General features: G+C 39.9%; 1 protein-coding gene across 1 annotated transcript in view; it reads left to right on the forward strand.

Moving 5' to 3' along the window:
- Window positions 1-12,570, forward strand: part of PLCB1 (phospholipase C beta 1) — a 686,722-nt gene that overhangs the window by 461,586 nt on the left and 212,566 nt on the right. The window contains 3 exon segments of the mRNA XM_034640285.1: window positions 8,931-9,010; window positions 10,829-10,882; window positions 11,983-12,058. Coding sequence (XP_034496176.1) covers window positions 8,931-9,010; window positions 10,829-10,882; window positions 11,983-12,058 — 210 coding nt within the window.

Genomic DNA, 12,570 nt, shown 5'->3' on the forward strand with positions numbered 1-12,570 from the left:
CAAAGCACATCTCAGATTCACAGTGGTAGAGCTGAAAACCTCTCATCTTGAGAACTTAGCCAAAGCAAACATCTTCCTCTTTTCTTCCATACTGCACCACAGATGCTGCTCTTTTCAGAGGCTTGACTCTTTTCTCTTTGAAGAACTCTGTTAATGTTCATTTTAACTTGGTTTCACCTCATTAAATTTCTCCCATGGAGCAGGGGAAGGTCAAGAACGGTTGGAAGAAGACTAGGGCTGTACTATACCTGTTACCTCCCAAAATGTGGATCCTTGCACTTCCACGTCTTGCAAATTGCACTTTCAAGCATGTGAACTCTTCCTTAGGTCATTGGGGTACCATGTACTACAGCAATGCTTCACTTATTGGAAAGGCACAACAGTTCTTCAGAATATAGCCCAAAGTATAAAGCAAAGCATACAGCATGTAGATGCCCTAAGTCCTAACCCTAAAGCTTCCATACTTTCCTAATTGGAGAGCCTCCTCAGCCCAATGTGTACATGGTACTCTGAGTTCTTACAGCCTATTCCAGCATAGTTCAAATTACAATAAGAAATGTGTAAAGTGATTATCCAAATCCCTGTAACCAAGAATGGTGATTGAATACTTATAACAATGAGGAAGACATAAAACTTAATTTCAAAAGGCCTTAATTGTAAGGCATGGATATAATTCTCTTTCATTGACACAATCATTCATTCATGAAGTCAACTCAAGTCAAAAGTGTGGATTTATTGCCCATTTTGTAAAAAGAATGGGATGCAGAACTATGAGATCTCACACAAGATATGAACGACACGTATCCTTTTCTTCCACCTGCTTTTTTCCACAGTACTCCTGTGAATGAATATATATAGTGTTTTTATTCTCTTCTGTTCTTCTGCTCACTGCTTCTCCCCAAGTTCCAATGATTTGGTCTCCTGTATACTGCTAGGTTCTTACCTGACTAGACTGTTCTAGATTGGTCTACAATCGGAGACCTTTGCCAGTATTTTTCATACTGTAAGTGAGGTCATCAGACTATCTCTGGTAGTGAGAGGGGCCATGGTGGCTATGGGAATGAAGCTGATCAGTAGCAAAAAGAATGCCACCAAGTAGGATAGAGCAATGAAAAAGCAGTAAAGACAATCTCATTGGTTTTTAGGTCCCAGGTTCTTGATATCTTGTATTACACCCTTTTTTTCCCTGCAATTTGCTCAATTTTTCCTTCAATTACAGGAAATTTCCAGTGTCCCTGAGAAATTCTCCTATTGCCCAGGCTAGTTTGAGTTGTGCTTTTGTCAATTATAGCTTAAAGGGATTTTAATCACATAGTCTTTTGGAAATAATTATGCACCTTTCCTTGATATTATGTCATTTGAGTGAAATAATTTTCTAGTGTTCAAGTAGTGATAATACTGGGTCCTTATATGCTTTCTGGTTTTTGTTTTGGTAACTATATTTTATATGACAACCATTTATCTCTGAGTATGAGATGAACATTTTGACTATAAAATGTAAGACCTTCACTGCCACCCAAAGCAGACACAGTACCAAAAATTTTATCAATTCTAAATGCTCTATGTAGTATCATAAATGCAGTGACTTCTCTAACAGTCCTTTCTGCTTTTAATGAAAGTCTTTATAACTCATAGACCATCTTTCACCATGAAAAGACTCTTTACTGTACCCTTAAGACAAATGCTCAGTGAGATGAATTCTGATGCATGCCAGTAGGTGAGAGAAATGTGCTCAGCCAGGCAGTGCAACTCTGAATGAGAAGCACAATGTTCCTTCTTACTCAAATCCCAAACCATTACCCACTTATGAGTGGAGGTGATGGGAATGACAGTTATCACTGGTGGTAGTAGAGGTTTGCCAAAAAAATGAAAAATAAATAGACAGCTATTTAAAATTGTTGGGACCTTCATATGTCCCAGATATATTAACGTGTCTCATGTAATTTACTGTTTATTCCAGAAACCTTTTGAAAATTAATTAATACAGTAGACTGAGAAATTGAGGCTTCCAAATCAGGCAATACCTTGGAAATACCTGCTTTGAGATTATTATCATTTGTCACTCTTTATTAGGGTAACCATGGGCTCCTATTTTCTACATATATTCAGTATTCCTTTAAGAATATTTTTCTTTTCCAAAGAACTCACTGCACGAAGACATGTTTTAGAGGGCAGAGGCCACATTCTGCCTTTTCTTTGTCACTCCAGCTGCTTGGCATCAGGTCACAGCCACAATCTGGGTGGGTGCCTTGCATGCCATGATGCCCCAGGTGCCATTTATTACATGCAGCCACTGTGTGGCACTTTGTTTCCCTCAATAGGAATGATACTGACCACTGTCCTGTACTTGAGCTCAAACTTCAAACAAAAACTCTCCCCTTTTTAAAGAAAATAAGCACAAATACCCTAAAAGAAAAATGTGTTAAGAATGTTAACGGGGGGGGGGGCGCCTGGGTGGCTCAGTCGTTAAGCGTCTGCCTTCCGCTCAGGGCGTGATCCTGGAGTTCTGGGATCGAGCCCCACGTCGGGCTCGTCTGCTGGGAGCCTGCTTCTTCCTCTCCCTCCCCTTGCTTGTGTTCCCTCTCTCGCTGGCTGTCTCTCTCTCTGTCAAATGAATAAATAAAATCTTAAAAAAAAAAAAAAAGAATGTTAACAGGAAATTTGCAGAAAAGAAAAAGTGGAACAGCCCCCAACATATATAAAATGATGCTCAACTATGCTGGTAAGTCAGGGATGCCTATTAAGACCACTGCTAGGTCCCACATTGCATCCATCAGGCTTGTCAATGTTTTCTGGAAATCTGATAATGGCAAGTGTTTTTGAGAATATGGTAAAATGCAAGCTCTCCTACACTACCAATGGGAACTTAGTGTCCTTCCCATTTTGGTGAGCAAGTATCAGCATCAGATACTGAAGAAGATACATTGATTCTAAGAATTCATGATATTCACCCTAGATAATCTCCCAGATGTGACTTAAGGCAACAGGAAATACGTTTATGCAAACCAGACTTTCTGAAGGAAGAAGCCATAAATGTTCATCAGTAAAATAATGCATTAGTAAATTATACATTCCTATAGTGGAATAACATAATAGTTAAAATTAATTAGACCCACATACAGAAGCAAGGATACATTTAAAGGTATAACATTGGTTGCAAATAGTCATTGGCCAAAAATGCATACAGTATGGTATGATTTATGTATTATTTTAAATATAAGGGATCCATCCATACCAGGGACCAGCAGACTTCTTTCTGTAAAAGGCCAGATAGTAAATACTTTGCCCTTTTGGCTCTCTTGCAACTACTCCTCTGCCATTGTAGTCTGAAAGCAGCCACAGACAATATGTAAATGAGCAAGCATAGTTGTACTTCAATAAAACTTTATTTACAAAAACAGGTGACGGGCTGGATTTAACCCTTAGTTTGCTGAACCCTGATCTGTACCACATGAAAATAGATATGGAATTGATATCTACCTTTCAAGATAGAACCTGCTTCTGGAGAAAGAGAGAGCAATGGGATCAGGGAGAAGCATTCTGCACACAGCACAGAATTAATCTGCACTGCAACATCCTAAGGATTTATTTTTTAAAAAGTACTAAAGTAAATATGGCATGATGTGAACATTTATTACATTTTGATCTGTGTTAGATACACTATTCTCTGTATTTCTGTGTGTAAGAGAAACACATAATACTGAAAGAAAAGAAAGGTAAAATAAAGACATTAAAATATTAAAGGTAACATAAATCAGCACAATGGGAAGGAGAAACATCTGCAAGAATGCTATTTCTCCCAGAAGACTCTGTCTTTGTCTGTACACCCCTTGCAGTGACAAGTTAAGCCAAGAAGTTAAGAGGTGTGAATGCCGATGGGAGAAATTTCTCTCTGTTCTCAGAACTAGTCATCATGGTTGAACTGCTGCATGAGTGGCATTTGGATCTAGGGTAAGGGTCGAGCATGTTGTGATTGGATCTCTCTTTACATTGGTTAAAGCAAGTGTGAATAGAAATTGTGACCTATCTCTATTAAAGTTCCAAGACTTTAGACCTGCATTTTGTGACTGACCTCACCTCTCTCTCCATCTTATCTCCTCTAACGTCATCCTTACAGCATGTTTTAAGGTGTTTATATCATAGACTCCATAGTTTGTTTCATCATCTTAGTACAGCAGTAAGGTGTATAGATTCCAGTGGCAAATGTCCTGGGCTCAAATCTCAGGTGTGCCTATAATGAGCTGTGTTACCTTATGCCAGTTAATGAATGCCTCTGTGTCTCAGCTTTCTCATTTATCCAAATGGGTTGGTAGTAACAGAATTTATCTCATAAAGTAGTTGTGAGGATTCAATGAGTTCATTATTTGCCAAATGCCTAAAAGAACAATGACTAGCCCCTAGTAAGTACGGAGTCCATGTTTTATACAGAATACAGTTAAGTGGATTTACTTATCTTTTTTATCTTATTGAACTGTGTCAGCCACCCCAAAATTTTCTAGAACAAAATGGCAGAGTGCACAGTATCTGAGAGTACAGGGTTTGGAGCCCAGGAAACCAGTGAATTAATCCCAAATTGTGACTTTTATCAGCTCTGAGAGTATAAATAAGTTTTATAAGTGCTTTGAAACTTGGAATCCTCCTCTGTAAAATGAGGCTAATAACAGTGCCTACCTCCTAGGGAATTATTGTAAGAACTAATGAAGTGGTCGGATGCAAAGTACTTGGGTCAGTGCATAGTAAACACTCAAACAATACCTCTGAGAGTAATTGACAATTGTGAAACAATTGTTGGTGGCATTAAGCAAACACATACATCCTGTGCCAAGAACGGTGGAACTGAAATGGCTTTAGAAATAAAAGTGTGTTCACTTTGTGACCAGGTAGGAGAACTTGGTATCTATAATGGTGTCGAGCCTGGTATCTCAGTAAGTCCCCTAGAACCCCCATGTAGTGAGGGAATTGTAGAAACAGTCTTGCAGATGTTAAGACACAAACACGTGCAATTAAACTCCAGATGAAATTCCATGGAGGTTGACCTTCATGATCTGTTCTTTCTCATTCAGGTCTCTGTGGTCCCCTGTATGGAAAAAGGTTGACCATAAGACAGAAAATGTCAGTTAAGAAGCTTCAGGGTTGAAATAGTATGAGCAGAGCCAAGCTTAGTGGCCATCATCAGATCGTTGTCTATCAAAATAGAAAAACCAACCCTCCAGATTGAAATCAGAAGCTGTCCTTCCAGTACCAAACTCACCAGGGCCCAGCATTGGATGTATGAGAACCCTGCCAGGGCGGGATCGGTCTATCCTCCAGCAAAGCATATGCCGTAATCTCAGGATGAGCCAAAGCTGCTTTAAGTGCCTCTGGCCACAGCTTTTTAGCTATGTTGTTCTTAATGCAGCTGTGAGAGCCTTTTGGTTATTCTCAAATAACCCAAATAAGTTCTTTATTTGCTTGGGGCTCAAGCAGACAGAGATTAGAATAATGTTTCCTAAACCGGGTCCTGGCACCCATTGCTACTCAACATGCTATTCCTGGCCCAGCGGTATGCTCAAACAAATGTTAATATACATAAAAAAAATACAAGGGTTTCTTGAAAAATGCGTGGATTCTGAATCTGAAGATCTGGTGTGGAGCTTAAAGTCCTTCATTTCTACCAAATTTTCCATCAGTGCTGCAGGCCTAGTCTAGAACCTTGCTGCTCCTAGCATGGTTCAGCAGACTGTGTTTGGGATGCACATTCTCTGTTCCCTCTCCAGACTTCCTGAATCAGCATCTGCATTTCAGCAAGACCCTCTTCCTCTCTTGTGGACATTAAAGTTTCAGAAGCACTTCTCTAGAACATATGGGAATCTATACCTCCAGCCTTTGGTTGCACAATGTAGCTACTTCTGGTACCCAAAAGTCCTGAAATATGTTATCCTTCTATAGCCAGCTCTACAGTGCTCTGCCCGTGTCCCTTCCAGTCCTTTTCCACTTTCATACACAGATGCCTTGGTGGCTTTCATTTCCAATAGCCAGGACCCTCATCTCCTTGTGGGCTGTTCCCTCTGGATGTGGAACCCCCTTTGCCTACTATCAAGGAAACCAGGGAGTGCCTGGGGATTTCCATGCTTTCCAGCAACCCTTAACCAAGACTAAGGGCATGGAGATTGCCACACTCCAGCTCCCTTGTTCTTCATCAAAAACTCAACTTTGACGTGTGATCTATATCAAGATGGAGAAAGCCAAACTTACCATCTGCCTTCTTCCTTCAACCCTTCTACCCCCTTCCCAGTCCTGCTCAGTCACCTAGAAAACCCTTCATAATAAACCCATTCTTCATAAATCCTCGTCTCTGGGTCTGCTTCTGGGGAAACCAAAGTAAGACACATGCTGTTTTAGCTCATTGGGATATATACTGAGACCAGTACACAGCCAAGAGTTGGGTGATTTCTAAAGTTCCCTTGGTCACTGTGTTAGGCCCTGAATCTTTGATGTAGCCTGGGTCAGATGTTTTGAACATCTCAAAAGGCCGCAGGAAACCAGTGAATTCTAGGAATTCCACACTTGGAAATTTAGATACTCACATTCTGAGAATGTGATGAAAATAAGTTATGCTTGACTTGTTGAATAAGCTAACTGTGGCTGTGTGGTAAAGGTGGCGATGATGCTGTCCTTCAGCTAGCTTTATAAAGGACCCATAAAAAGATCTAAGGATCTAGAAGAACTGCACCGACCAAAAGCTACAGCCACAGCCACCAGCTACCTGTGGCTAACTGAGTACTTGGAAGGTTGCCCATGCAAACTGAGATGGGCTGTAAATGTAAAATCCATACCTCACTTCAAAGACTAATCATATTAAAAGGATATAAAATATCTCCATTTTATGTTGATTACATGAATAATATTTTTGAAATATGAGCTAAAATAAAATATGTTATTAAAATTAGTTTCACCTGTTTACTTCCACTTCTTTCATGTGTCTACTAGAAAATTTTAAAGCATATATCTAGCTCACATTTAAATTATATCTGTAGCTCCGACCCAGTTGAAATTTCCCCAACTCTTCATAATGCCTTCACTGTACCTATTTCTGGTGTGGAATTGGCCCCCAGTAAACATACAAAATGGTACACTGCCCTCAATTACAGATGCTTTTACCGATGCAGAAAGTTGCCACGGAGGTGGGAGTGCCTAAAGTTTGACCCTTAGCTCAGAAAATATTATACCAGAAACATATTGTAAAAACCAGAGCAGTCGTTACTCTTGTTTAAAATGATCAAACTTGAGGAAATTTATTTTAAAGATGTTAAAAAGCTATTCCAATGCTTCTGTGCTTGTACGTAAAGTTTGGTGGTCAGTTCTTTTGTTTCACTCACAATTACTCTGTGCTGCATCTTCCAAGTCCTCCACAAATAGTGTATAGAGTTCAAGGCCTCCAAAATTCTCTCCTAAACTGGGACAGCTTTATAATTGAGTTCCTTCTTTTTGGTTTCTCAGCTTCAACTCCATCCTCCACATGGCCACCAGATAATCTCCCTAACACGAAATCTGGCCTCAACTCTCCTCATCTTTCACCCTAAAAAAGGGCCTTCGGTAATATCACATTTCTTGCAAAATTATCTCCAGATACCTCAACAGACTTAAATGCTCTCCATAGTCTGTCCCTAACTCTACTTTCCTCATTGCAACACCCTCTCTTTTTTCCAATTCTTATTAGACTCCTCCCCATTCCTTCTGAGTCCTACTATGTGTACTTACCACTGGTTTTTCTCCCATTTTCGTTGCTTTAGAATACCTTCGTCCCTCCTTCAGCACTCTTTACCCCAATTCCTAACTCAAATGTTACTATATTACATGATGGTATATTATCACTACCTTAAGTCAGGAGGTAAAACACAGAAGAGCAACAAAACAACAGCAGAAATAATACAATTGGAAGGAAAAGCTGTGCGGGGGGCGGGGGGGATGTTAATTTTTGTCCAAAACCATCACTTGAAATGGAACTTCAACTTTTTGTGTGTATTTGCTCTTTTCCATTTTCTTGGAAGCCAAGTGAGATCAGGTGTGAAGTAAGGATAAGATTGGGAGAGTGATGTGAGGTGAGTGGTGTGAGTTAGGGATTAAGATTAGGGGAGTAGTGAGGGACTGACAGAATTGGGGGGAGGGAGAGTGTGACATTGTGGCTGCAACTGGTTTCAAGAACTTCTAGAGGGGCGCCTGGGTGGCACAGCGGTTAAGCAACTGCCTTCGGCTCAGGGCGTGATCCCGGCATTATGGGATCAAGCCCCACATCAGGCTCCTCCGCTATGAGCCTGCTTCTTCCTCTCCCACTCCCCCGCTTGTGTTCCCTCTCTCGCTGGCTGTCTCTATCTCTGTCAAACAAATAAACAAATTCTTAAAAAAAAAAAAAAAAAGAACTTCTAGAACCGTAACTAACATTTAAAGTTTCCCTTGTATAGCTGTTTTGGCTTGAGTAGTAAAGCAGGAAGAGTACATCTGCAGGTGTAATGAAAATATATTTGACTTTATTTTCAACTTTTTTTATAACTCTTTATCTCTTCATAATGCTAGGAAACTAGTAAAAAGTACCTGGTTACTGAAAAGCAACATACCAGTTCCCTATCAGTAGAGATTTTTAAAAGCAGACAAAATTTTGTTTATATATAAGGAGCATTTCCTTAGAAAGGAGCAATAATCAGGGATTTGAATTTAATTATGTAACTTTTACAAGAAAAAAAAAGAGAGGGAGAGAGGGAAGGAAGGAAAGAAGAAAGAGAGGAGGGAAGGAGGGAGTGAGTCTGGGAGGAAGGAAGGAGGAAAAGAAAGACAAAAAGATTCCTTAGGGGTACAAATTGAACTAATGTTCCTTCCTGGTAGCCTAGCTAAAAACATGTGTCTAATGACTAGAGAGTATTTAAGCTAATGCAAGTGTGATTTACATCTTTCAGGAATGGACAAATGAGGTTTTCAGTTTGGCAACAAACCTGCTGGCCCAAAACATGTCAAGAGACGCATTTCTGGAAAAAGCGTAAGTAGCTCTAATTTTATTACTAAGGGTGTTGCTTCTTCTGAGTCAGTTTCCTTTCTCCTTTGTGAGTCTTTGGTTTATGCTGCCCTGGCTTCGCCCATTGATAAACATAAACTTCCCTTTGGGATTTGTTAGAGAACTGATACCTCCACTGTTTGGAATTGGAAAACTTCCAAGACAGATCGCTCTTTTCCTCCGAGCTGCACGTCGGTGTTAGGCTGAGCTCCCCTGAATGTCAAACCCTTTGACACACAATAAGGAGACGCGTCCACATCCCGACAGCTGTGCTCCGAAGCAAAAATCGTTAATTTCAGAGAGCCCTCTGCTTCCACACCTGCCTGCGTTATATCAATTATTAATCTGACAAAGGGAAAGGAGAACATACGGTACTTGATTTCTCTCAAGTCTTAGATCTCTGATAGTTGCTATCATAACTTCCCTGCCTACCTAAATCAATAGGCTGATGTCCTGATTCCTGCCCCTAGACCATCACAGAAAGTGTTAGTTAGAAAAGAGAAAAAGATGTGGAAGAAAGCATAGAATGAAAAGGAGAAGGAAAGAGAAGCAAAACAGGGTTACCCAATCACTCTGGAATTACACAGTCTTTCTAAAAATAATTTGACCAAGGAAAATAATGATTTTTGCCAGACGAGCAGCAAGGAAAGCTGTCTGTTTTCACTTTGGAAGCTGTGGATGGCCGGGAGGTTGGAAGCCTTGAGATCAAAACCACAAGCAGAAACATTACTAGGTGGTCCTCTATTTTATTACCTTTCTCTTTTTCCTCTTCTTCCGTAAGACATACCCATCATTCTAGACTGAAGACTCCAGCCTACATTTATTTCTCACTCTTCTGTAAATTCCTTTTACTGTTAGTACTTCATAGGTCTTCACTCACATGTTTTTTTTTTTTTCATATGATCATCTCCTCTTTAGTTTGTCACCATGAAGACTCTTCTAATGCCTCCCCCTACTCCCTTCCTTTCTTCTATCCTTTTACTGACTTTGATCTTAGCATCCTTTATCTAACAGACATTTCTACAACACCTATTGTGCCCGGTGGTATTAGTGGAAGGGAACACAGAGATAAAGAGGACATCTTATCTGAAATGTTATATGTTATAGCTAGTAAAACCTCTGGTTGGCTAATCATTCTCTGTTGCAAATGTCCCTTTCAACAAGTGTCTCCCCATGAATAGCTGCTACGCACATTCTAGAACATGCCTTTTGATGAATACATTATAAGCATTTCTGCTACATATACGTCTAGGTGTGGGATTGATGGGTCATGTGCAGTTTCCTAAAGTGGTAATCCCAATGCACACACCCCATAATCAGCGTTAGAAATTTCTGTTGCTCTGTCTCTCTGTCCACATGTTCATAAGCAGTGGAAGAGATAAATGCAGTAGTTATATTGTCACAATCAAATACTTTGCAATGAGAGTGAATAACCTACAGCTATAAGCAAAAAATGACGATGGATCTCAAAAACGTAATATTGAGCGAAAGAAGCCAGACACAAAAAATGTGATTCCATTTATATGAAGTGCAAATATGGCCAAAAATAAATCTATGTTGTTGGAAGTCAGAATAATGGTTCCCTTTGTGGGCCTGGCTCTGGAAAGGGGCGCGAGAGGGGCTTCTGGGATGCTGCTAAAGGGAGAAGGTTTATCTCTTGATCAGGGGGCCTATTGCTGAGACCTGGACAGTTTGTTAAGATTCAGCAAATGGTACATACACGTGAGCCCCTTCTGATGTATTTTATTCTTTAATAGGCAGCTTTTTAAAGATTAAACACTTGTTTTTCTGCTTCTCCAACAGCTATACTAAGCTTAAGCTGCAAGTCACTCCAGAAGGGCGCATTCCTCTCAAAAAGTAAGCTACGGGAGCATTTCCCAGTCAGTGTTCATGTTCTTTTCTCAAAGATTTGACTCCATGCCATGGCTCTGTTTTGTTTCTCCACTGGCCCAAGTGGAAGTCTGAGAATGCATGGTAACCCCGTTCTCCCTCACGCTCCATGTTCACATCAATGCAGCCGGTTTCCTCATAGAGATTTTCCTGTGGCATCATTTTCAGGAAACAGCAAAGCAGGAAGAGGGGGGAAGGGGTGGGGGAAAGTTACAGTTAAACCCAAAAGGCCATTTGAGATTCAGATCTATTCTAGGAATGGCAATTGGGCGACTTCAGTGCCTCTTTCTACCAAGATGATGCTAGCCTTGAAGGAGGGGCTGCAAACTCAAATGTCAACAGAAACCAGTTAGGCAATTTTATGGGATGAAGTGGGCCGGGAGCCCAAAGAGCTGGAGTGAAGCCCCATCTAGAGGAGACAACGACAATTCAGCTCTACCATTTTCCTTGTGGGACTGGTGGGCTCTGGATGCTAGATTTTGTCATGTTTCAATAGAACCCATCAACTCAAATTATTATATTCAATTGTATTTTTAATATAATACTTAAACTCTATTTGTCCATAAGTTGACCACTTTTTTATTGAAGTATAGCTGATACACATAAATTTTATTTTTTAGAACCAAATTACTGATCAAAGAAAATACATCCTTAATCTTTACCCTTTGACCTACTAGCTACCAGTAGGCTCCTGTTCATTACAATGTTAGATTATTATTAGTAATAGTAGTGATTACTTGTTTATTAGTAATACTAGTAATGTGTACCTTTAGAGCAATAGGTTGCAGCAGGGAGACAGTTATCAAGGGTGTATTTTAGTGCTTACTCTTAGATGCTATTTAGTGCAATGTTTTTTAATTGGGTCATCACCTTTGCCTCAAGATGTTGATTTTATATTAGACATTTTGATTTGGAAAAACACATACATAGATCTTTTAGAACCTGCATGCAGATGCATGGAGCATGGATTTCTAGAGCGACAAAAAGGTTTGATTCAATGGGATACTTTCGGTTGGTGTCATCTGTAAGTATGATCCATATCTCACTGTTGTGATTTCACTTCCCAGCATATACCGCTTGTTCTCAGCAGACCGGAAGCGAGTTGAAACTGCTTTAGAGGCTTGTAGTCTTCCATCTTCAAGGGTGAGCATGTTGCTTTTCTAAAATTAGCACTACTAAATAGCTGTGAATAATCATACTGAAACATAACTAGCCCACATATTACCCAAACACTTTTTTAAATTAAGAAAACCATAGGACTCACTTGTTAATATTTACAATATATGGGGCCACTGTAATTATATTTTCTTTCATTCCCATAAACCCAATATGCTGATCTAGAAAGACCTTTGTTCTTTGTAAATAATGATTTTTAAAAGCCATCTAATAGGGGAACCTGGGTGGCTCAGATAGTTAAGCAACTGCCTTTGGCTCAGGTCTCCATCCTGGATTCCAAAAATCAAGACCCGCATCAGGCTTCCTGCTCAGCAGGGAGTCTGCTTCTCCCTCTGACCCACCCTCCTCTCATGCTCTCTGTCTCTCTCATTCTCTCTCTCTCAAAAAAATAAATAAAATCTTTTTTAAAAATAAGAACAATAAAAACCATCTAATATAAAAAGGTATTGGCCAAAAAGTGTTATATTGTTAAGAATTTA

Source organism: Ailuropoda melanoleuca, chromosome 13, assembly GCF_002007445.2.
Source record: "Ailuropoda melanoleuca isolate Jingjing chromosome 13, ASM200744v2, whole genome shotgun sequence".
Classification (NCBI taxonomy): Eukaryota; Metazoa; Chordata; class Mammalia; order Carnivora; family Ursidae; genus Ailuropoda; species Ailuropoda melanoleuca.